This window comes from Chiloscyllium punctatum, chromosome 5 (assembly GCF_047496795.1).
Source record: "Chiloscyllium punctatum isolate Juve2018m chromosome 5, sChiPun1.3, whole genome shotgun sequence".
In the NCBI taxonomy this organism is placed as follows: Eukaryota; Metazoa; Chordata; class Chondrichthyes; order Orectolobiformes; family Hemiscylliidae; genus Chiloscyllium; species Chiloscyllium punctatum.
The window spans coordinates 71053314-71080580 of NC_092743.1; the positions used below are offsets into that span (position 1 = coordinate 71053314).

The window sequence follows — 27267 nt, forward strand, 5'->3', positions numbered from 1 at the left end:
TGAACTTCAGAAATTACAAGAATCTGGCAATAACCATCAGCATTTTGATTACATATTATTTAACTTCATTTGGCAAAATGAAGTATGAATCAAAAGGGACAAAAGTCAATGTATATCTTGTATTGTTATCACAAGATTTTTCAATTAGATTAGCTTCATTTCTTCTTCCAAGACCAGACTATCCAAGGCTCCCAAACTGCTGTTTGGCTGGTACAATTTAGGGTTTCGTCACCTGTTGCTGAATTTCACCAATCTCTAATCTATCTCACCTGCATTAAGCAAAAGGTTGCTTACAGGTTTCCTTCACCACACTCAGCAGCACTGAGCTATCAATGGATTTCCAAGGTTTCTTTTTAGCCCTAACCTTCTTCCATGGTATGAAGATAACAATCCCTGGGGCTTCTCCTGAAAATCAAAACATGTGAAGTCTGCTAATGACGAGTTAATTCTTTTGTTCCACTACTCATATTTCTAAACTGCAACTAACTTCCTCAAACACAAAGGTAAATTGAAACCAAAGAAGCTAAAGCTCCACCCATCTCTAATATTTTCAGTTTAAATAAGAACAATTATAAGTTATGTGAGCAGAGCTACTGGAAGTAAACTGGCAAATTATGTCAAATGCAGTGACCAACACTGAAGGGAATACTTCAGAAAGCATAGAATAGGCATAATCACAAAAAAGAAGAATTCCAAGGAGCAGACCCTCCATCTGTGGTTACTTAAAAAGTGTTAAATATGGTTTCAATCTTAAAAATAAAGCATAATATTGCTCAAAGTTGACTGGCATGTCAGATGATTGAACAGAATGTTTTTAAAAACCAATGAATGCATAAGGATTAATAAGGGAGTAAATATTAGAATCAAAAAGTTAGCCAGAAATGTAAAAAGATAGTAAGAGTACACATAGGTTTCTTTTAATTAACTGAACGAACTTTGATCCTATGGAAAGCCTGTGGAATTCATAATGGAAAAATAAGGAGATGACAGATGAACTGAACAGGTATTTTGCATTAATCTTCACTACAAAACATTGACATAACATTTCAGGAAGAGCAGTAAAGGCACGAAACTGAAGGGAGGGAGGAAGTCAAGAACATTACAATCACCAGAACGTGATATTAAGCAAACTGTTGCATCTCTAGTCTGTTAACTGCCCAGGTACTGATGGATTTCATCCCAAGGTCTTAAAAGTAGTGGCTAGTAAAACAGTTCATACATTGGTATTAATTTTCCAATATTTCCTAGATTTAAGAAATGTTGTATTTATTCAAAGAGGGATGTAGGCAGAAGGCAGGAAATTACAAACCAAATTGCTTAGCATCTGTCACAGAGAACACATTAGAACAATAACATTGGGGATATAATTGTGAAGCACTTACAGCAAGCTAGGAATTGGCACCAATGCTTTAAAAAAAAATGGTTCATCCATTGAAGAAAAATATTGAAGATGGACAGATGTTTATTCACATAGGGTCATGAATCTTTGGAATATTCTTCCAGAAAAAGGTGGTAGAAGCAGTACCTATGAATATTTTTTCCAAGGCCAGAAATAAATTAATACACAAGGAGGGGTGAAAGGTTCTCAGTGGAAGGTGGGCATATGGAATAATCAGATCAATCATGATCTTATCAAACAGCAAAGCAGGCTTAAGGGGTCAAGTGGCCTATTTTTGACACATGACAACACAGCCTGTTTCAGGCTGTCCTTAACCTGGCCTTTAGCAATGACTGAAAGCTATTAAGGTAGTCCTGAAGGACTGAATGCCAAACTTGAGAGCCAAGCATTACACACATTTTGAACCACAGTTTTATAGTATAATCACTATTTTTTTTTAAAAAAGGGCAACTTTCTGAACTATTTGCTTTAGCTGTTCTGGCAATCACAAAAGTCCAATATTTTAATTGTTTGTACGTGTGCCACCTTCCCAGGTGTTAAAGCAAAAAAAAGTCTGAAACGTTTAAAGTGCAAGGGACCTCAATGTGCAATTACATTTATCCTATTTTTACTCTAACATTTGGAAAGTTTTATACAAAAACACATGAATCATAGATATTTGCAATACAGCTAATGCAACCGTATTGCAATACCGTAATGCAATACAGCTAACCAACACAGCTAGACTGAAGTTTATAAACACCAGTGAAAAAAATGCCAGTACAAACTGGGTGATGAATTATGCTCATCATACAAACATCTTGCACTATATCAAATGGGAGTTTCTCTCTCTTTGTAGACAGCATAATAGCATTGATATCATTTCCTTTCATGTTCAAAGTCACGGAAGAAACGTTTGAGACTATTGCTGCCTACTAAAAATTGCTGACAAGCCAGAGATGTAGCTACAATACCAATTGAACACCATTTACAAATTTTAACAATAAAGCATATACAAAGTATTGCTTTGTTCTTCATAAATTGCATATATTATTAACAAGTGACAGTTGTAACTCAGTTGCCAGCTCTCATCTGATTCAGCTTTATGGATTCAAGTTCAATTTCAGGACTTTCTGCGCAGAAAGAAAAGCTAGGCATTAACGCAGTACTGAAGATGCAGTACTAGCGGTAGTCTTTTGGATGAAAAATATATTTGCCCCAAGAAACTATGCAAGACCAAATAGCATTATTTTGGACAAGAGTGGGGAAATCCCAAATCCCATCCAATATTAATTCCTCATTCCTCATTATGTTGCTTGTGGAAGCTTTCATGCAAATTGGTCTACCCTGTGATTACTTTAAGGACATTCATTTACTACAACAAATTTGGAATGCCTTGTAATTACAAAAGCTATTGTCTAAACAGAATTCTTGTCATATTGTTATTTATTGGGAGATTTTCTAGTTATTTTTCTGAACTCTGGCCTAAACTTCTCTCACACAGTAAATCAAAATGCAGCTTATAGGTTCTAAATTTCAGCAATTTTTTTAACAAGAATACACAGACTTACACAATGAAAAGTGCCAGACCCACACGGTTTTGCATCCAGAATACAACTAGACAATGTCTGCCCATTGTCATATTGGAAAAGGTAATTTTTGGTGGGGCTTGCTTTCTTCAGCTAGCATGAAGTAGTTATTGAGATTGGTTGACCATGAATAATCCCTTCACTACAACATTGGTGGTGTTGCCACAGTGATTAATGTTTCATTAGTGTTATATATTATTTTAGATAACTAGCAACCAACAATTAAGGGACTGACGCACACTTTTCCTCTTGCTATTTAATCAACAGATGCACAAAAAGAATAATGTCCAGAATCAATCTCGTGAACTTTCTCTAAATCGCCTCCAGTGTAACCCTTCTCAAGTAAGAGAACCAAAATTTTCACAGTACTCCAGGTGTGGTCTCACTCATGGTTTGTGTAATTGCAACACCATTTCTGTAATTTTATTACTATAGCAATGAATGCCAAAATTCAGATCAGTTTTATTAGCTGTTGTACCTGCATACTAGTGTTTTGCAATTCATACTTGAACACACCCTGATCCTTTTACACCAAAGCACTCTGAAGTTTCTCTCCATTTTAGATAATAAGTTGCCTTTCTATTGCTCTACAATGGATAACCTCACATTTAGCAATGTTAAACTTCATCTGCCAATTTTTGGCCCATTCATCTAATCTATTCACATCCATTTGTAAATTTCTTATTTCTTCATTGCAATTTACTTTCCCACCTATTTTAGTACCATCAGTAAATGCAGTACTTTTTATGCCTGCATCTAAAAATCATTAGATTGTAGATTGTAAATAGTTGTGGTCCTGAGGACCGTGACACACCATTAGTTGCATATTGCCAGCTGGAAAAATGCTCTCTGCTTTCTGTTGGATAGCCAATTTACTATCCAAGCTAACAAATCACTCATAACACCACGAGATATTAACTTGCGAATTAATATTATCAAACACATGCATTATATCCTGATAATTCTTAATTACACACCTCAGCAAAAAGCAACTGCATAACCTGCACTTGGCTAATACTGAATGTGGTTGGTTAGGTTACAGTTAAAATAACATATACAATTCTCAGCACTCCTATTAGGGATGCTGGAGTTTTTGCGGAACCAAAAAAAAGCCTTACTATGAAGAAAGACTAGAAATATGCAAATTAAATACTGTGCAATTAGGTATAGGTTTCCTTTTTGAAGGACCACAATGGAGCCATTCTAGCACTAATATTATTTAGCAATCTTACCCATACCAGTTACAATCATACTTATTTCAAAGAAAACAAAACTGGTGATCTTATTCAAAGAATGAGACAGTAGTGTTGTCAAAACACCACAAGATATTTCAGCTCAACAGAAAGTGGGTTGAAGCAAGTTAAGAGGAGTAAAAACACAAGCAGCCCAGTGAGTACAAGCCTGGACTGGCACTCAAGGCAAGAAGAAAATAAATTGGAGTCCTAGTTAGTGCAGAATCCAAACTGATACAGGAAACCTTTGGCCCATCATAGCCAAACCAGCTCCTCAGACAAGTGTCATTACCTGTGACAATATCCAGCTTTTGTCCATACCCATGCACTATTTCTATCCAAATGATGTCCAATGCCCACTTGAATACTTCAACTGAACCTGCCTACATCATGCCAGCATCTGATTGCACATTTCACACCTACTCAATGTTTTCACATCACTTTAATCTTTGTCCCCTTGTTCTTGTGGGGGAGACAATAAAGTTTAGTCTATTACTAACATTGACAGGGAAATGGGAAGATTGGGCCCAGAGTAGAACAGACAGACAAGTGTAGGAAGTCTAGACCAGTCTGTTATTGACTATAACCAGGCGATGGGGCATAGGCTGGTACACTTCTTCCGCCGCCTCCAAGCTTACTTTCACAATCAGGACTCCTGCCCACCTTCCGAGGACCCTTTCGCCCACCTCCAACACACTGCATCCACCTGGACACCCCACGACGGCCTATTACCTGCCCTCGACCTCTTCATTTCCAACTGCCGCCGGGACATTAACCGCCTCAACCTGTCTAACCCCCTTCCCGACTCCAACCTCTCACCCTCACAACGTGCAGCCCTCCAATCCCTACCTCACCATCAAGCCAGCGGATAAAGGGGATGCAGTGGTAGTCTCTCCAGCGCTGAAGCCAAACGCCAACTCAAGGACACCTCTTCCTACCGCCCCCTCAACCATGACCCCACCCTCCCATCACCAAACCATCATCTCCCAGACCACACAGAACCTCATCACCTGAGGAGAACTCCCACCCACAGCTTCCAACCTCATAGCCCAGGAACCCCGCACTGCCCGGTTCTACCTCCTTTCCAAGATCAACAAGCCTGACCACCCTGGCTGACCCATTGTCTCAGCATGCTCCTGGTAGGTAGTCATGTCTACCTACCTCGACACTGTCCTATCCCCCCCAGACCAGAAACTCCCCACATACATTCGAAACACCACCCACGCCCTCCACCTCCTCCAAGACTTCCGTTTCCCTGGCCCCCAACGCCTCACTTTCACCATGGATATCCAATCCCTCTACACGTTCATCCGCCATGACCAGGGCCTGAGCCCTCCATTTTTTCCTCTCCCGATGTCCCCAACAGTACCCTTCCACCGACACACTCATTCGTTTGGCTGAACTGGTCCTCACTCTTAACAATTTCTCCTTCGAATCCTCCCACTTCCTCCAGACCAAAGGGGTAGCCATGGGCACATGTATGGGCCCCAGCAATATCTGTCTCTTTGTTGGCTACATAGAACAGTCTATCTTCCGTAATTAAAACGGCACCACTCCCCACCTCTTCCTCCGCTATATTGATGACTGCACTGGCGCGACCTCGTGCTCCCGCAAGGAGGTTGAGCAATTCATCAACTTCACCAACACATTCCACCCTGACCTTAAATTTACCTGGACCATCTCTGACACCTCCCTCCCTTTCCTGGACCTCTCCATCTCCATTAATGACGACCGGCTTGACACTGACATTTTTTAAAAACCCACCGACTCCCACAGCTAACTGGAGTACACCTCTTCCCACCCTACCTCTTGCAAAAATGCCATCCCATATTCCCAATTCCTCCGCCTCCGCCGTATCTACTCCCAGGAGGACCAGTTCCACCACAGAACACACCAGATGGCCTCCTTCTTTAGAGACCGCAATTTCCCTTCCCACGTGGTTAAAGATGCCCTCCAACGCATCTCGTCCACATCCCGCACCTCTGCCCTCAGACCCCACCCCTCCAACCGTAACGAGGACAGAACACCCCGGCGCTCACCTTCCACCCTACCAACCTTCGCATAAACCAAATCATCTGCCGACATTTCCGCCACCTCCAGGGATATATTTCCCTCCCCACCCTTTTCCACCTTCCGCAAAGACCGTTCCCTCTGTGACTACCTGGTCAGGTCCACGTCCCCCTACAACCCACCCTCCCATCCTGGCGCCTTCCCCTGCCACCGCAAAACCTGTGCCCACACCTCCTCCCTCACCTCCATCCAAGGCCCTAAAGGAGCCTTCCACATCCAAAGTTTTACCTGCACATCCACTAATATCATTTATTGTATCTGTTGCTCCTGATGCGGTCTCCTCTACATTAGGGAGACTGGACAACTCCTAGCAGAGCACTTTAGGGAACATCTCCGGGACACCCGCACCAATCAACCACACCGCCCCCGTGGCCCAACATTTCAACTCCCCCTCCCAATCAGTCGAGGACATGGAGGTCCTGGGCCTCCTTCACCGCCGCTCCCTCACCACCAGACGCCTGGAGGAAGAACGCCTCATCTTCCGCCTCGGAACACTTCAACCCCAGGGCATCAATGTGGACTTCAACAGTTTCCTCATTTCTCCTTCCCCCACCTCACCCTAGTTCCAAACTTCCAGCTCAGCACTGTCCCCTTGACTTGTCCGGACTTGTCCGACCTGCCTATCTCCTTTTCCACCTATCCACTCCACCCTCCTCCCACCCCCAATCTCTCACCTTCATCCCCTCCCCCACTCACCCATTGTACTCGATGTTACTCTCTCCCCACCCCCACCTTCCTCTAGCTTATCTCTCCACGCTTCAGGCTCACTGCCTTTATTCCTGATGAAGGGCTTTTGCCCGAAATATTGATTTTACTGCTCCTCAGATGCTGCCTGAACAGCTGTGCTCTTCCAGCACCACTAATCCAGAACATAGACACACACAGACATGGGCTGGGGGGGGGGGGGGGGTGGAGATGAAACTTGAGCGGATACAGACACCAACAGGGCCTGAGGTTGGGGCCAACAAGGTCTGGGCTGGTAAATGTCCTATCCGGTGGTGGGGTGATAGGTCCCAAGCTTGTACAGGCACTGGCCATGGTGGGGGATATGGGACCCAGGATGATAGAGGCACTGACAGGGGCTGTAATTATTGGGCCCGGCCTCACACAGACACTAAGCGCCGCCATATCATTAATAACAAGCCGCGCGGAAGTGGATAGGGGCTGGTTACACACCGAGAACGGGCAGCTGCTCCAACATCGGCCGGTGAAGGTGAACACCTCCCGACGAAACCTCCCACAGAAGCAGATGTGAAACACTCCGAACGTATGGCCGTCACGTGAAAGGTCATGTGATATATCACGTGATCCCGCCGTTCTTAAAGGGGCTGGTTATGAAATGAAGGGTGTCCTGAGGGAGGGTTTCCCAGTAATTTATGTTGTTTGTTTTCGATCTCCAGAAAACTGCAGCTTTTTGTTTTATGTTGTGTACCGTGGATCAAAGCTGATTCTGTATTCTCTTAATTTCTCAAGTTATCTTAACTGTTCCTTACAGACCCATTCATCCGATTATTTACAGATGGCGATGCCGCATATTGTACAAAGTTAAAAATCACACAACACCAGGCTATAGTCCAACAGGTTCGAACAAGATTTCTTCTCTATGCAGGATCTCCAACCAACATTGTACACCAGGTACATTGATGACATTTTCTTCCTCTGGACCCTTGGCGAGGAGTCACTGATAAAACTACACAGTGACATCAACAAGTTTCATCCCACCATCAAACTCACCAAGGACTACTCTCGACTGTCTGTCTCATTCTTGGACATGTGCGTCTCCATCAATGACGGACACCTCAGCACCACACTCTACCGCAAACCCACAGTCAACCTTACAATGCTACACCTCTCCAGCTTCCGCCCAAAATGTATTAAAACAGCCATTCCCTATGAACAAGCCCTACGCATACGCCGGATCAGCTCAGATGAGGAGGAACGTGACGGATACCTGGAAGTACTCAAGGATGCCCTCACAAGAACGGGGTACGATGCTCAACTCATCGACCGCCAGTTCCAACGTGCCACAGCAAGGAACCGTAATGACCTCCTCAGGAGACAGACACGTGCTGCAACTAACAGGGTACCCTTTGTTGTTCAGTACTTCCCAGGGGCTGAAAAATTACACCATCTTCTTCGTGACCTGCAACACATTATCAATGAGGATGAGCATCTTACCAAGACCTTCCCCACACCTCCACTACTTGCCTTTAAACAACTGCCAAACCTCAAACAGATCATTGTTCGTAGCAAACTGCCCAGCTCTCAGGACCACTCCATACAACCCGGTCACGGTGGACGCTGCAAGACGTGTCAGATTGTGGACATAGATACCACTATTACGCGTGGGAACATCTCCCACCTTGTACATGGCAGGTACTCATGTGACTCAGCCAACGTTGTCTATCTTATATGTTGCAGGCAAGGATGCCTGGAGGCATGGTACATTGGGGAAACCGAGCAAAGGCCACAACAAGGGATGAATGGGCACCGTACAACAATCAACAGACAGGAGGGTTCCCTCCCAGTTGGGGAACACTTCAGTGGTCCAGGACATTCAGCCTCGGACCTTCGGGTGACCATCCTCCAAGGTGGACTTCGGGACAGGTAGCAGAGGAAAGTGGCCGAGCAGAGGCTGATAACTAAGTTTGGTACCCATAGGGAGGGCCTCAACTGGGACCTTGGGTTCATGTCACATTACAGGTGATCACCATTGCACTACACACACACACACACACACACATATTCCTACACACACACACTCACACACGGACACAGGTACACACAGACATGCACACAGACACCCACACACACCCTTATAGACACACACACTCCCACACATGCACCCCCTCAGACTTAAGACACTCTGCACTCACTATACACACACAATACACACACTTTCTCACACTCACAACCCCCACCCCAGACAGACACACACAGACAGACAGACAAAGACCCACATGCACACACATATTTTGTGTGGTGAATTTGTACTTGCAGAGTTACATTGCACTTTGCTCAAAAACTGCATACATTCATGTAGAACTCTGAGCTCAAAAACTGCATGAATTTATGTAAAACTCTGTTATCTCACTTTTTAGATTAGAATCAATCATCAGGTCATAGACAGAGAACACAGGGGGCTAACACCTTCAACATATTGTCTAGCTATCACCATTGTTAACAGCTAACCCGAGAATGCAACTTTAAAAAAAAAGGTTTTGTGATTTACACATGAAAGAAGTGAAACTATCACTGTATTCTAACAGATGAAAGGCTTAACAGATAATCAATTTTTCAATGTATAATTTCAGTTCCATCACACTGCAAATTTTTGCTATAAATTCTGTGTTACTATCGAGCCCTTAACAATCACCTGATGAAGGAGCATCGCTCCATAAGCTAGTGCGCTTCCAATTAAACCTGTTGGACTATAACCTGGTGTTGTGTGATTTTTAACTTTGTAAATCCCAGTCCAACACCGGCATCTCCAAATCATGACATATTGTCCAATCCGCGTGACCAGAAATAGTGGTTGGAGCTATTAAGGTTTTTTTTTGCAAGGATGCCACGAATGGAGTCACCCCATTGTGGCTGATTAGTTCATAGTAAGTATCAGTGACGCCATTCAGCAGACCGTATCTATGGGAGTCCGTGAAATAAAAAGGCACTTAGTTGGTACATCCTTGCTGTTTCCTTGAACATTTTTATTTTACTTACAGGTATTTCAGCTTTTTGAGCACTATTGAATCTGCAATTTCACCATCCTTTCAGGCAGCGTCTTCCATCAATAGCTTAAGGAATAGTAATAATGTATTGCTGATTAATGATTGTCTAAAAGAACAGTAAACAGAAAGTATGAAAATAGGTAATTCTCACATTGTAGGCATGGAGGGTGTCTGAAGGATCAGTACTTGGATACCAGATGCTCACAATACATTTCAATGATTTGGAGATGGGGATAAAGTAATATTTCCAAATTTGTCAATAACACAAAGGTAAGTGGAAATGTGGGTTCTGGGGAAGATTCCGTCCATCAAGCCTGTCTTGCCATTCAATATGATCATAGCTGATCAAAGACTTCCATGTCCTTTATCCAGCCTATTTTTCTGTACACCGTCAGTTATGAGAAATCGATCAAGCTCTACCTAAACCATATTAAAAGACTGAGCTCCCCCGATCCCTCTGAGTTAAAAAAAGATTCTCATTTAAGACCTCAGTGGTTCCCCACCCCCCAACTTTTAAATTGTGTTCCCTGGACTCTCTAACCTAGAGAAACATTTTGCTTGTATCTACCCCACCTATTTTTTCCATTATTTTGTAAGCTTCTAGAAAACACAAGCCAAGTTACCCAATCTCCGAATAGAACAGCCCCACCATTCCCAGAAACAAGTCTGGTGAAGTTTGTTGTACTTCCTCTGAAAGAATAATATTTTTCCTGACATGAGTTGACCAAAATTGCAAACAATACTTCAAGTGCAATCTGTTATGACACGGGGTAAACCCTCCTGCTTAATTTAAACCAGCAACACAGAAAAGATTTATCCTGTGCAGTAACCTGTGGAAATTTGTGAGGCCAAGAACTATTTAAAGTAAAAATTAACAACCTTATTTCTTAAAGTATAACAGAATAATTAACTGACAACTATTTACGACTCCTTCCTCTGACCAGTCTTTTATCTTCCCTCCTATAATACTAATCCAATAAAACACCCCGATTCAGAATTACCAAAAATTCTAGTTTTTAAAACTAGCCAGCTGTCAAATCTTCTATTTGGATCTTGCTGTGACTTCTTCTTAGGGATTATGCTGCACAGGTCACAGATCGCTAAAGGTACCTTTAAGGGAGTATTTTTTGGGCAGTCTCTACCTGACATGGCAGTTCTCCCCCCAACTGTTCAATTTTTCCTGGTCTTGTACCCCCCCCAGAGCATCAGATTGTGTCATTGGCTTTTAAGATTGTCAATATACTAAATTCAAACCTGATTAGAATTTGGTATTTTTCAGGGTATAATTTAAACTGATAGGCCTAATTCAAATCTCTTTTTGTCTCTAGGCAACCAGCCACACTAACTGCTAGACCACATGCTACAGGTAGTTCTGATAGCTTTTAACTTTATTAAAGGTCCAGTACACCCACAGTTTCATAACAAATCTAACCAAGCTTTGATAAAATTTAAGCAAGACTTCATTACTCCTGTACTCAAATCCTCTTGCAATAAAGGCTAATATTCCATTAGCCTTCCTAATAACTTGCATGTTAGTCCTCAATGAATTAGTGACACCGAAGTCTGTTCGTACACCGCCTTTTACCAATCTCTTACAATTTAAGAAATATTCTGCTGTTATGAAGATGTGGGTGAACGATACCTTTTAAGAGAGTTAAAAGCTGTGACAGCACCAAGTGTTCTCAATAAGACACAATGTAAATGTGCTCCAGCTACTGGAGTAGCTGGTTGCCTGGAAGTGACAAAAAACAGATTCAAATTAGGCCAATCTGTTTAAATTATTTCCCGAAAAGGTACCAATTTCCAATCAACTTTGAATACAGTATATTGACAGTCGTAAAAGCCAATGACACAATCCAATGTTCTTGGGTATAAGACAGTGGGGGAGGGGAGAAAATAAACAGTTTGGAGGAGAACTGCCAAGCCCAAGAGGGTAAAAGATTGCCTAAAAAATAGCTATCTTAAAGGCACCTTTATCAATCAGTAACCTGTGAAGCAGAATCCCTAAGAAGTAGAAAAGAAGACACTGGAAGATCCAGATAGAAGAACCAAAAGCTGGCTGGTTTTGAGATAAGAAGTGTTGTTTTCTAAATCTTAATTGGGAGTTTTATCGGATTAATATTATAGAAGGGAAGGTAAAAGACAGGTTAGAGTAAGGACTTGTGAATAATTGTTAGTTTATTATTCTCTGTTATACTTTAAGAAATAAAGTTGTTATTTTTTACTTTAAATAGTTCTTGGCCACTCAAATTTTACAGATTACTGCATGGGATAAATCTTTTCTGTGTTGCTGGTTTTAAATTAAGCCAAAGAGTTTACCCTATGCTGTGACAGTTTGGGGGCTCAGGTCTATGATCTGAACTGGTTTAGACAGTTTTGAATAGATTTGGGGGTACAAAAAATCCCAGATTTAAACACTTGCAGGTTAATGTCCTAAATCTTTAAATAAAACATAGGTGAGATAATTTGTTTAATTTCGGTGACTTGTGGTTGATTAAATTTAAAGTGGGAGAAATGGCTCCTAAAATTGCTAAAGAGGTTCTGGGATTTGAAGATGATTCCTGAATTTGCTAAGAAAGTTTAGAAGGAAACAAAAAGGCCATACCACAAGAATTAGCAAATAAATTACATTTAGGTTTAACCAAGGACAAAAGTAAAGCTGAAATTGCAAAGGGGTTACTCAAACACTTAGGTGTTTCAGAGAAACAGACAAGTGCAATAGAGGTAGAAAACTTAAATTGCAATTGAGGAAGATGGAGATAGAACTGTACTCCTACAGGAAGATGAGGATGGGATTGAACTGCCAGTTGGTTACTTTTTGAAGAAGATCAATATCCACCAGCAGAAATACTGCACAAGCGAAGAGGAACAATTGAGTTTGGTACTGGCCTTACAACATTTTAATGTTTATGTCATGAACAATGTGTCGGAGACAGTTGTGTGCACTTACCACAATCCGCTTACATTCTTAGAACATTTTAAAGATAAGAATATAAGACTATTTTGTTGGAGTCTTACGTTACAGACGTTGAATTTAAAAATCATATATGTTGCGGGTCAGAAGAATGTAATCACAGATGCATTATCTTATATTTAACTGATAGAGTCTAGATGAGATTTGTCTTTATTTAATGTTTTATATATATCCATGTATATGGGAAGAAGTTAAGGTAAACTTATATTAAAGTTATCTCTATGTTAGGGTGATGTGTTTTAAAAGTAGAGAAAAAAATGAAGCCATCTTTTCATTATGATGGTTCATTTTTTTCTTAAGTGGGGGGTATTATGAAGATGTGGGTGTACTATACCTTTTAAGAGAGTTAAAGGCTAGCAGTGACAGCACCAAGTATTCTCAATGAGACATAATGTAACGTGCTAGCTGGTTGCCTGGAAACGGCAAAAACAGTTTTGAATTAGGCCAATCAGTTTAAATTATTCCCTGAAAAAATATCAATTTCCAATCAAGTTTGAATTGAGTATATTGACAATCTCCTGAAGCCATTTAAGATCTTCCTGACAACACACAGTCATACCTATCATTTGCAAATTTCCATCCCTAAACCATTGCTATATATTGACCACAGCTGGGGCACAAATACTGATCCTTAAGACACCTCACTACTCTCAGCCTGCCAATGTGATAATGACCCTTTTTACTATGAAGAGCCAAGGAAAATCACCCATACAGTGTAATCAAAAAGAATGGGTACCCAATGAACACAGTCCGCGGATTTCTCAGCAACAAATCCAAGCAAGCAGACAAAACATGTCCTGAAACCTGAGCCACTCTCCCCTACATCAAAGTCATCTTGGAAATGACTGCCAGACTACTCAGACCCTTTGGAATCATGGTAGCCCACATATCCACCAACACACTAAAACAGCAGCTAATGAACTTGAAAGTCCCTATACAGACATCAAGCAAAACTAATGTCATTTACAAAATACCTTGCAAGAACTGTAACAAACACTACATGGGTCTAACAGGCAAGAAACTAGCCACCAGGATACATGAACATCAACTAGCCACAAAACGACATGACCCTCTCTCACTAATACCCTTTCTTACAGATGAGGAAGGACATTACTTCGACTGGGACCACACATCCATCCTAGGACAAGCCGAACAGAAGGTCAGCTGTGGAGACGCTTACTGTTGTTTGTTCAGTGCCATTCACAACACCTCCAATACTGAAGCAATCCATGTCAAAAGCAGCAAGATCTGGATAATATCCAGGATTGAGCAGACAAATATCAAGTAATATTTATGCCACAGAAGTGCCAGACAATGACCATCTTCAGCAAAAGAAAATCTAAACATTGTTCATTGACATTCAATGGTATGCCTGTTGCTAAATCCCCACTATAAACATTCTAAGAGTTGCTATTGACCACAGATTGAACTAGATTTGGCATATGATCACAGTGACTATCAAAGCACATCAAAGGTTAGGAATCCTGCAGCGAAAACCTCATCTCCTGTTTCTTCAAAGTCTATCCACCATCTACAAACACTATTCAGCAGTCTAACAAAATATTATCCACTTCCTTGGGTTTGTGCAGCTCCTACAACACTCAAGAAAATTAACACTATCCAGGGCAAAGCAGCTGCTAGACTGAAGTGTGCACCACCCACAAGTTATGCTGCAGAAATTTACTAAGGTCCCTTTGGCAACACTTTCCAAATCCATAACCAATACCCTCTAGAAGGATAAGGACAGCAGATACTTGGACATAGCACCACATGCAAGTTCCCCTCCAAGCCATTCACCATCCTGACTTGTAAGTATATCACGAAATCTTCAGTGTCATTGGGACAAAATTCTGGAATTCCCTCTCTAATGGCACTGTAGGTCTATCTATAGCACATGAACTGCAGTGGTTCAAGAAGCCTGCTCACCATCACCTTCGCAAGGGCAAATAAGATATGCAATAATTGTCAGCCCAGTCAGTGATACCCTTATCTTGCAAATGATTTTTTAACGTCTCCAATTGATGCCAGCATTTAGAACATAAAACATTACAATGTTGCACAGGCCCTTCGGACCTCGATGTTGCACCAACCTGTGGAACCGATCCAAAGCCTATCTATCCGACAGTATTCCACTTTTGTCCATATGTTTATCCGATGACCATTTAAACGCCCTTAAAGTTGGCGGGTCTACTACTGTTGCAGGCAATGCGTTCTACGACCCTACTACTCTCTGAGTAAAGAAACTGCATCTGACATCTGTCCTATATCTATTGCCCTCCAATTTAAAGCTATGTCCACTCATGCTCGCCTTCTGAGGAAAAAGCCTCTCACTGTCCACCCTATCTAACTCTCTGATATAAGATACTGTCTCAATTAAGTAATGTCTCAACGTTTTTCTCTCTAATGAAAACAGCCTATCCTCATAAGACCTTCCCTCCATACCAGGCAACATCCAAGTAAATGTCCTCTGAACCCTTTCCAAAGCTTCCACATCCTTCCTATAATGCAGTGACCAGAACTAAATGCAATATGCCTAGTACAGCTCCAGCATGACCTTGTGGCTCTAAACTCAATCCCTCTACCAATCAAAGCTAACACACCATATGCCTTCTTAACAACTCTATCAACCTGTGTGGCAACTTTCAGAGATCTATGTTCATGGACACCAAGATCTCTCTGTTCATCCACACTACCAAGAATCTTACCATTCACCCAGTACTCTGCATTCCTGCTGCTCCTTCCAAAAGGAACTAAACTCCATTTGCCACCTCTCAGCCCAGCTCTGCAGCTTATCTATTTCCCTCTGTAACCTGCAACATCCTTCAGCACTGTCTGCAACTCCACCAACCTTAGTGTCATCCACAAATTTACTAATCCATCGTTCTATGCCCTCATCTAGGTCATTTATAAAAATGACAAACAGCAGTGACCCCAAATCTGATCCTTGTTGTACACCACTAGTAACTGAACTCCAGGATGAATATTTCCCATCAACCACCACCCTCTGTCTCCTTTCAGTTAGCCAATTCCTGATCCAAACCACTAAATTACCCTCAATCCCATGCCTCCACATTTTGTGCAATAGCCTACCATGGAGAACCTTATCTAATGCCTTACTGAAATCCATACACCACATCAACTGCTTTACCCTCATCCACCTGTTTCGTCACTATCTCAAAGAACTCAGTAAGGTTTGTGAGGCATGACCTACCCTTCACAAAACCATATTGATTATCCCTAATCAACTTATTCCTCTCCAGATGATTCTAAATCCTATCTCTTATAACCTTTTCCAACACTGTACCCACAACTGACGTAAGACTCACTGGTCTATAATTTTCAGCGTTATCTCTACTTCTCTACTTGAACAAGGAGACAACATTTGTTATTTAAGTTATTAGATGGTGCAAATCATTGAGATTAGATTGACTTGTAATTTTGACAGGACTTTAACTTTCCGATGAAAACTCTGCTGGAATAAATGTTGGAAACATTAAAAGTAATTGCTTGGAAAACATCTTTTTCTCCAGCAGCACTCATGTCACAAATGGGCAATTAGTAATGTAACAATAAGTAGAGAACACAAGATTTACTAGCTGGCAAGACTGACTAGGTACAGATTACTGGTGACAGTACAAAAGAAGAATTTTAACTGAGAGAAATGAGAACAAAAATGTTTTGTTAATTTTGAGTAGCAAAGAGAATTTCAGACTTACAATAAAATAATGAGTCCCAGAAATGTCCAGGCTGTGGTTAGTCGATGTTTTAGTTGTGATTCACAATGCCATTAAGCCATAAACTGTATTTGAAACTAAACATAATGCAGAAGATTCAGAAAAAATGGAGACACGGATCAAAAAACTGAGCATTGATTTGGTCACAAGAAGTATCAGTCCAGTAATGAATGTGTTGGTGGCCGAATCCTTCAGTTGCATTTCTTTTTTATTTGTTCATGCAATTTGGGCTTTACTAGCTAAGCTGGCATGTATTGGCTACCCATAATTGCCTAGGATCAGTCAAAACTGTTGATAGTCACATGTAAGCCAGACCACCTAAGGATGACAGGTTTCTTTTCCTAAGAAGCATTAGTGAATAAGATGTTTTTTTACAACAATTCAACAACTATTTGCCTAACTTTTAATTTCAGATTATTTTCTGGTTTCAAATTTCACCATCTGCCATAGTAGGATTCAAATCCTCGTTTCAGGACATTAACCTATGGTTGTGGATTCCCAGTCCAGTGATGTTTACTGCCCTGTTATCACCTGTCTCTAATATTAGACAATGGATATATATACCATGTGTGGCATAGATTGTGAAATGTTACCTAGTCTGTCTTTGTAATAAGGATTGGACCATAGTTAAAGAATTTGAGAGTTCCACCAGTTTGAGATTTGGGAGTGATAGCTAAAATCTTTAAAAAGAACAGGCATTCATTGTAAAATAGCCAGAATCAATCATTTTATGAGCACTATGTAATATCCAGTGAAATGCTGTTAATGAGTAGATGATAAATGACAAGAGTGCAGATGAAACTCAATATGGTAAACACTTAAGCTATAATGGTTGGAAAATCTATGAATTTGCACTTCACACAATCTGAACATGCTTGCATTCTTTTAATATAGCATACCTCTCTTCTAAAGGAGTTAATGAAGTGTTGCTAATATAACAGTGAGAATTTTTAGACAAGAAGTTAATTGTGTTGAAATTACATCGGCAATTTGCCCATTCAACTTCCAAAAAAATGAAAAAAATTAGCAAAATATTCTTGAATAATGTAAAACAGGCAAGTAATAGTTGTGACATTTGTAAGAAATACCAAAGGACATCTTCATAACCTGTAGTAAACCTGCCCTTAGAGAGGATTACAACAAGACTTTAAGCTGTGAAATAAAGAAAAAATATCCATTTTATATTTTGTAGTCTTTGCAACCAGATTCAGACAGTCAACAGTAATTTGCACAACAATGATAAAATAATTAATGGAAGATGGACAGGGTCAAGACTTGTACCATTGGCATAATTTGTCACTGATCATGAGGAAGAATTTGCTAACGATGAATTTAGGTTTATGTGTGTGAATTATAAAAAGAATAGTTATGAATTTGGATTCAGAAAGCCCATTAATCAGTAGTGATGTGAAAGGAGCCATGCGGTAATACACAGAATAGGTCAAAAATCTTTGACAGATCGCCAAACTGTAAATTCGTAGTTGCACGAATATGGGATTTCTATGCTAAGACTTCATCATAGATGGTCAGAAGATATAACCCACATCAGATAGTTTATCACAGAAATCCAAAAGTTTCATTTGTAATAAGTCTGGGAAGGAATTACCATTAACTACACCTTTTTAAGCTTTTGAATACTCTGCACTCAGGCAAAAAGGCTTTCCTTAAAACTAAAACCTCATAAAAAGGCCCTTAGAATGTACAGGAGCAGGTTGAATGTACTGGATGAGAAGAAACAGGCTAAGTCTCTGGGACATGAAATACAAAAATTAAGGCAAAAACACATAGTGTAAACTTGAACAGTGGCTCTGGAAGTGGATATGTTTTCAAAAAGAGTTCACAAACCATTGAAAGGTGTCCTTTGAACAGTAACAAACTCAAACAAAAAAGACACAATAGAGCTTAACAAGGCTAAAGAATATAATATAAACCAAGAATACCACCAGGATCAAAAGCAGAATTGATCAGAAAATGTTAATGGCTGCAAAATATTAGAAGCTAAAAAAAGCTGTGAAATAGCAAAGTTTATAAAGTTGGAGGGAATTCAGAGCATTCACAGAGGTGATGGGACTCATAGAGTCAAACTAAGGCTAATGACACATGTTTTTGGAGGAAACCTAGATGACCAAGATGAAAGAGTAAATTCATGAACAGCAGGAAAAGGAAGTTCAACGATTTTATTTTTATTCCTTACTTCAGTTGTGTTGGAAAAGGCTATAAGAGATAGGATTTATAATCATCTAGAAAAGAATAATTTGATTAGGGATAGTCAACATGGCTTTGTGAAGAGTAGATCCTGCTTCACAAACCTTATTGAGTTCTTTGAGAAGGTGACCAAACAGGTAGATAAGAGTAAACCAGTTGATGTGGTGTATATGGATTTCAGCAAGGCGTTCAATAAGGTTCCCCACAGTAGGCTATTGTACAAAATGTGGAGGAATGAGATTGTGGGAGATATAGCAGTTTGGATCAGTAATTGGCTTGCTGAAAGAAGACAGAGGGTGGTGCTTGATGGGAAATGTTCATCCTGGAGTCCAGTTACTCGTGGTGTACCGCAAGGGTCGGTGTTGGCTACACTGCTGTTCATCATTTTTATAAACGACCTGGATGAGGGTGTAGAAGGGTGGGATCGTAAATTTGCAGACGACACTAAGGACAGTGGAATTGTGGATAGTGACGAAGGATGTTGTAGGTTACAGAGAGACATAGATAAGCTGCAGAGCTGGGCTGAGAGGTGGCAAATGGAGTTTAATGCGGACATGTGTGAGGTGATTCACTTTGGTCGGAGGAACTGGAATGCAAAGTACTGGGATAATGGTAAGATTCTTGGTAGTGTAGATGAGCAGAGAGATCTCAGTATCCAGGTACACAGATCCTTGAAAGTTACCAACCAGGTTGACAGGGTTGTGAAAAGGGCATATAGTGTTTTAGCTTTTATTAATAGAGGGATTGAGTTCCGGAACCATGAGGTTATGCTACAGCTGGACAAAACTCTCGTGCAGCCGCACTTGGAGTATTGTGTACAGTTCTGGTCACCACACTATAAGAAGGCTGTGGAAGCTTTGGAAAGGGTGCAGAGGAGATTTACTATGATGTTGCCTGGTATGGAGGGGAGGTCTTACGAAGAAAGGCTGAGGGATTTGAGGCTGTTTTCATTGGAGAAAAGAAGGTTGAGAGGTGACTTAATAGATACATATAAGATAATCAGAGGTTTAGATAGGGTGGACAGGGAGAGCCTTTTTCCAAGTATGGTGACTGCGAGCATGAGGGGGCATAGCTTTAAATTGAGGGGTGATAGATATAGGACAGATGTCACAGGTAGTTTCTTTACTCAGAGAGTAGTAAGGGTATGGAATTCTTTGCCTGCAACGGTAGTAGATTCGCCAACTTTAAGTGCATTTAAGTTGTCATTGGACAAGCATATGGATGTACATGAATAGTGTAGGTTAGATGGGCTTCAGATTAGTATGACTGGTGGGCACAACGTCGAGGGCCGAAGGGCCTATACTGCGCTGTAATGTTCTATGTTCTATGTTCTAATAGCTACTTGTGATTGTAGATCAGTTGATATTAAAACTGCATTTCTGCTTCAAAGAGAAATATTTCTTCGACTTCCAAAAGAAGCAAACAACACAGTGAGAACACCCTGGAAGTCAAATAAATATATATGTCCTAAATGATGTATCTGGAGTTTGGTATTTCTCAGAGTCCAGCCTATGTAATTTTGTTTGTTTCCAGCTGAAAACAGACCCAAGCATTCTTTACTGGCACCATGGAAGCAGCTTTCAAATATCTTTATGATGCATGTGGATGATATTTTGAGGGATGGAAGCAGTGAATTTGAAAACATTGTCATAAAGGGACTTGCATCAAAATTCAAATTTGGAAGTCAGGCTTCAGGGTCTTTTAAGTACATGGGAATGGAAATTAGGCAGAATGGATCAAGTGTCACTTTGCATCAACATTGCAATTTGTCTAAAGTAGGGCCTCACAAAAATAAATGGCTCTTTACTGCAGAAACCTAACATCCTTCTTCAGGATGACATATTCACAACATTGTTACTCTCCCACACTTTCTGCTTTTATTTCAGATTCCCAGTATTCACAGTATTTAGCTTTCATTTGTTTATTTCATATTAGCTAGTCTATGTGGTCAGGTGATTGGTCATTTTAAGCCAGTATTTTGTCCCCTTTAAACCAATTTCAGGCCATGAAAGTCAAAAGAATTAAAATCAAATGATAAATTTGAAAATCATTACTCAATACATTGTCACCATCATGACAAGATGGTGAATTGTACAATTTAATATGGACTATTGGAAATGTTGAGTAGCGTTGTTACGGAATGTTTCTTGTTATAAAGTCATAGAGCTGTACAGCATGGAAACAGACCCATCAGCCCAGCTCGTCCAAACCGACCACATATCCTAAATTTATCTCATCCCACTTGTCAGGATTTGCTCAATATCCCTCTAAACACTTCCTATTCATATGGGCAAAAGTGAGGACTGCAGATGCTGGAGATTAGAGTCAAGATTAGAGTGGTGATGGAAATGCACAGCAGGTCATGCAGCATTCAAGGAGCAGGAAAATCGATGTTTCAGGCAGGAGCCCATTCAGATGCATTTTAAATGTTGTTATTATACCAGCCTCCACATCCTCCTCTGGCAGCTCATTCCATATGCGTGCCACCATCTGTGTAAAAAGAGTTGCCCGTTAGATTTCTTTTAAATCTCTCCACTCTCACCTTAAATCTATGCCCATAGTTCTGGACTTCCTTACCCTGCGGAAAAGACCTATCACCCTATCCATACTCCACATGGCTTTAACAAATCATTATCAGGTCATCCATCAGCCTCCGACACTCCAGGAAAAATAGCCCCAGCCGATTCAGCGTCTCCCACAACTGAAATCCACCAACCCTAACAACATACTTGTAAATTTCTTTCTGAACTCTTTCAATTTACACGACATCCTTCCTATAGCAGGGAGACCAGAATTCAAAGCAGTATACCAAAAGTGACCTAACCAATGTACTGTACAGCTGCAATATGACCTCCCTATTCCTATACTCAATGTGCTGATCAAAAAAGGCAAGCATACCAAATGCCTTCTTCAATATCCTGTCTATACCCAATATCCTATCCAACTCACTTTCAATGAACTGTGAACCTGAACTCCAAAGTCTCTTTGTTCAGCATCATTTCCCAAGCCCTTACCATTAAATATATACGTCCTGCCCTGATTTGTCTAAATTAAACTCCATCTGCTACTCCTTGGTCCAAAGGCCCATCTGATCAAGGTCCCATTATATGCTGAGGTAACCGTCTTCACTGTTCACTATACCTCCAATGTTGGTGTCATGTGAAAACTTATGAATCATACCTCCTATGTTCATATCCAAATCGTTTATATAAATGACAAAAAGCAGCAGACCCAGCACCAATCCTTGTGGCATACTGCTGGTCATAAGCCTCCAGGGTGAAAAACAACCCTCCACCACCATCCTGTCTCCTACCTTCAAGCCAGAGCTATCCAAATGGCTAGTTCTCCCTGAATTCCATGTGATCTAACCTTGCTAACCAGTCTATCATATGGAACCTCATCAAATGCCTAACTGAAATTCATATAGATCATGTCCACCACTCTGCCTTTGTCAATCCTCTTTGTTATTTCTTCAAAAAACTGAATCAAATTAGTGAGACATGTTTTCTCATGCACAAAGCCATGTTGACTATTCCTTCAGTCCTTGCCTTTCCAAATATATGTAAATCCTTTCCCTCAGGATTCCCTCCAACATCTTGCCCACCACTGATGTGAGGCTCACTGGTCAACAGTTTCCTGGCTTTTCCTTCCAACCTTTCTTAAATAGTGGCACCACATCGGCCAACCTTCAGTCTTCTGGCACCTTACCTGTGACTATCGATGATCCACATATCTCAGCAAGGGTCCCAGCAATAACTTCCCAAGTTTCACGCAGAGTTCTAGGATACACCTGATCAGGTCCTGGGGATTTATCTACCTCAGTGCATCTTAAGACATCCAACACCTCCTCTCCTGAAATATGGACATTTTTCAAGATGTCGCTATTTATTTCTCCTAGTTCTCCACATTCCATATCCTTCTCCCCAGTAACAACTGACGCAACATACTTGTTTAGTATCTCCATCTCCTTCAATTCTACACATAAGTTTGTTAACTTTTATTTCAAAATTTTGACTTAAAGAATTCTGTGAAGGTGTATGAAAAGGTTGAAGAAATCCAAGAATGTGTCAGATGCCTTCTCCCTTCCTCTTCCTCCCAAGATGCCTTCTAAAGGTCAAGTATTCAGTGCCATATCCCCACTGGAGCAAGGTTGTGGAGAGAAAACCCAACCAGCATGAACTTGGACATCTGATCCTGGATGTTATTCTTTCATGTCATCAAATTTCTCCATTACTGCTTTTCTTCTGACATTTTATGAGTGTTTGTTCTCGACTATGAACAATGCCTGTTCACAGCTTTCCTGAAATGTCTGCTGTTTTGTTTTCTTCCTTTATGGTAAATATCAACTGAAAGTAATGACTAATCATTTCCTCACAAGATTATTGACACAAATCCATTAAGGCCACTATCCCATTCCCAAGTCACCCTTTATTTAGAGCACATAGTACATGCCACTGACCCAGCTAGCTCAGAGCTGGTTCCTAGAGTGAACAGAACCTCTGATACTCCTGTTTATTTCTGTCAGCTAGAGTTCCTTGATTGGACCAGATTAACAGCCACATTCAGGGAACTCATATTCTATGAATTCCACCTGGCTGACCTCAATCCAATCACTCATCCAATCAATATTCCAGACCACCTCCCCCCTGACCCCACACCCCAAAATCCTGGGATATTGGCTCATTCCTTTTCCTGTGGGCTTCTCCTTCTCCAACTCTACTTTGGATTCTGGCAGTGTGCACCAGACCATAGCCAACCTCTTATGTCCAGAGTATCTCAGCTAAAATTTATCTTCTTCTTTAGGCAATAATGACATTGAGGCTGTGACATCTGCCATACCCCTCTGATCCTCAGAGGTTTCTTCAACACTAGGAAGAGGGAGAGAAGCTGGATTCTGAGAGCCTTGCCAGATGATCTGAGGGTCTGGTATGTTTTGTTCCTGCACCATTTGCAAGGTTGGAGCCTTGATGTGGTCCACATGCTTGTTCAGGATCGCTTCTCCTATCTGAGCCTTGTACGTGATGAGGCTTGATTTTGCAACAACCACTCTTAGCCATGCAGGGCCATTCCTGTGGTTTCGACAACAAACTTTGGCTCCTGAAGTAAACTGCCTTTCTAGCTTAGAGGAATCTATTAGTGTTTCTGATGCCATTTCACGCTCCCAACTAGGTCTGGAAAGATTAGATTTAACCTGGTGCAGTGTTTTATCCCCAGTAGATATTCAACTGGAGCTATCCTTTTAGTTGCGTGAGGCTTAGTTCTATAATAAAACAGGAACCAAGACAGTTTGATATCGAATGAAGTGATAGTCTGTTACATTAAGCCTGCGTTCAAAGTTTAGACTGCTCTTTCCACCAGACCATTAGACAACATTTGGCATGGAGCAGTCCTTACATGCTAAATGCCATTCAACTTCAGGAAATACTGGAATTCCAAGCTGGAATGATGGCCCATTGTGACCAATACCTCTGGGATTCTGTGTATTACAAAAGATGCTCGTAATCTTTTAATCGTCACTCCTGGGTTTGACGAATGAACTCAATGCATATCTAATCACTTGGAGTAAGCATCCACAATGACTAAAAACATAGAGCCATAAAAAGATTGGCATACTCAATGTGTAACCAAGTCTAGGGTTTACCAGGCCATTCCCACAAATGTTGGCGAGCTGGTGGCGGTAATGTTTGTCCTTGTTGGCATCCTGGGCGTCGTCCCACCAATGCGGCTACATTGCCATCCAATACTAACCACCAGGCATAACTTCTCACTGATATCTTTTTTTGGAAACCCCTGGATGGCCCTGGTGAAGTACAGTCAGTATCAGACATCAACCTTTGCTCGGAACAATCACTCTTGCTCCCATTATAAAATGGTGATCTGGTTTCACTAGTTCCAGAAACTTCAATTCTGTGATGACCCTTTTGTTACCCTCATCACCACCAGCTATTTTAGTTTTTCCAGGGTGAGATTTGTTTTTGAGTTCACCGTCTGACATTGTCAGTAGAAGAGTGTCCAGAGAGTTTAAAACCAAAACAGGCCCTTCTAGTGGCAGCAACACCAGCGATGTATCCATCAGCGGGTGATAGCTCAAGGCATCTGCATTTGCTAAAGCCTCCTGGGCAGTGTTCCAACTTGTAATTTTCACACGTAGAATAAGAGTCCAGTGTTGAATTTGACCTGAAGCTGTGGACGGCATGTCCCTGTCCTCTTTAAGTAAATGATCTGTTACTGTTACAAATTTACATTCATTAAGGTATTGGTGGATCTTTCTCATACCAAAGATGACCACCAATCCTTCCTTCTCTTTCTAGGTGTATTCTCTTTGGCATCAGCCAAAGTCCAGGAAGCATACGCTATTTGGCATTTCACTCCACCAGACTATTGGAGAGCCAACACTACCCTGATACTGTGCAGGGAGGCTTGCATGCCACCACATCTCGCTCAGGATCATAGTGGACCAACACGTTAAATGACATTAGCTGCTTCTTCACTTCTCTAAAGGCTGCATGTTGGCTATGAGACCATTTCCATGACTGGCTCTTGTTGAATATTAGATGTAAGCATGCCAGAATGGAGGCCAGGTTACATATGAATTTCCATAATAGTTCACCAACCCAAGGAAAGTCATTAGCTCCAGTACAGATGCGAGGATCAGATACCTTTGATTGCCCTCACTTTATCTTACCATGGGTGATGATTCTGTATCTCAGGTAAGTCACTTGGGTGCCTGGAACTCATATTTTTTCCTCCTAAGGCATACATGTTGGAGAAATGCTTAAGCACTATGTCCAAGTTCGCTAAATGCTCTTTATTGGTCTTCCTGATTATTAGCATGTCATCCAGTTAAATGGCAACCTGAGGTAGGCCTTGAAAATTGTTCTTCATTGTCCACTGGAAAATGCACAGGCTGATGATACCTCAAAAGGCAATCTCATATATTGGTATTAATTGTAGCATACATCTGGGCATCCTCACCTAATCGCAATTGCAGGAATGTGGACTCACATCCAGCTTTGTAAAGAACAGCACACCCTCTCCCCTGCCAACTCTCATCCCACCGGTTTTGCATATAAGTCTTCAATGCAAGGGTTTGGATATGTATCCAGCTGTGAAAACCAGTTTACTGTTTGTTGGAATCCCAATTCATAATCAGTGTGACCGTTCTGTAAATTCTACAGGTTTGATGATTTTTGTAAGGCAAATGGCACTAGCAGGCTTTGCAGAATTCATTGAATCATAGAATCCATATAGTGTGGAAGCAAGCCATTTGGCCCATTGAGTCCACACCAACCTTCCAAAGAGCATCCCATCCAGACCCAACCCACTACTCTACCCATGTAACCCCATGTTACCCATGACTAACCCACCTAATCTGCATATCTCTAGATATTATGGGCAATTTAAGAATAACCATTCCACCAAACCTATGCATCTTTGGACTGAGAAAGGAAACCAAAGTACCCGGAGGAAACCCATGCAGACACTGGGAGAGTGTGCAAACCCCATCAGACTGTCACCCAAGGGTGGAATCAAGCCCAGGTGCCTGGTTCTGTGAGGCAGTAGTGTTAACCATTGTGTCACACTGTGTCACCCCCAACTGTGGAATTGCTTCTTGGTCAACCTGCAAGGTGGCCTTGGTCCCCATGCTTGTCTCTTGACCTTTCTGAAAAAAAATCTGGTTTAAATAGAACTGCACTTTGCTAATGAAAAATGTTGAGCCAAACTAATTGAATTTTTCTCAACTAGTTTGCCACATCAAGCTTGGGTCTGAGCCTTTTACAATAATAAGTGATAACTGAACTGGTTATTTCTCATCAGAGTCTGGAACTGAAATTGTACTCTTCATTTGTAGGGGTTCCCTGGTATAAGTTCTCAGGTAGCTGAGGTCTCATGCAAACCTAAGGGTTGGAGTCCAGAGTGAGTTTTGGTAAAGACTGTTTCCAGAATCACTGATACAGCTGCACCAGTTTTGAACTCAATTAGAACTGGGTGACCATTTAAACAGGTGTTTATTTTGATTGGTTCTGATTTGAAAGCTGCTAAGCAATTTAACTATTCCAAGCTAGCTGTAGGTGGACTTTCTAAGGTGTGTATTGGCTTCTTTGTTCTCTTACTCAATTCAGGCTTGGTGGGACTTTTGCTTTCTCAAATCTAAATACCAGCAACAACTACAATGGCCTGCTAGCTTGGATTTTTGAGAAACTTTTAACCATTTGGTTTTGTTTTGGGTGTATTGATTCTATGGCTTTAGAAAATGTATTTGTTCTTTGTTTTGAAGAGATGTTTTAATGAGGTGCCAGCTGTCTATTTGAATCAAAGTAATTGATCTGTGAGTCCTTGGGGTTTCCTTCAATGTG

The 27267-nt window shown here is 41.1% G+C and overlaps 2 protein-coding genes across 5 annotated transcripts in view; one reads left to right on the forward strand and one right to left on the reverse strand.

Annotated features, from left to right (window-relative positions):
* atp6v1h (ATPase H+ transporting V1 subunit H) overlaps positions 1 to 7579 on the reverse strand; it is a 131552-nt gene extending 123973 nt beyond the window's left edge. For all 3 annotated transcript variants that reach the window (XM_072570530.1, XM_072570531.1, XM_072570529.1), the window contains exon 1: positions 7446 to 7579. The gene's annotated coding sequence lies outside the window, so the exon portion shown is untranslated. The remainder of the gene's footprint in view (positions 1 to 7445) is intronic.
* Positions 7546 to 16442, forward strand: LOC140477155 (uncharacterized). Of its 2 annotated transcripts, none has more exons than XR_011960657.1 (2): positions 7546 to 8972; positions 14069 to 16442. XR_011960657.1 is itself a non-coding variant. In XM_072570532.1 (2 exons), exons 1-2 carry the CDS (start codon positions 7873 to 7875, stop codon positions 14070 to 14072), a joined length of 1008 nt encoding a protein of 335 aa, XP_072426633.1. In that variant the 5' UTR covers positions 7546 to 7872; the 3' UTR covers positions 14073 to 16442. The 2 variants fall into 2 exon arrangements, 1 of the variants encoding a protein (XP_072426633.1); XM_072570532.1 differs by having other exon boundaries at positions 7546 to 8876.
* Positions 16443 to 27267: the final 10825 nt, after the last annotated feature.

Coding starts and splice junctions, on each gene's coding strand:
- LOC140477155 (XM_072570532.1), top strand. CDS start 7,873: ATGCAGGATCTCCAACCAACATTGTACACCAGGTACATTGATGACATT.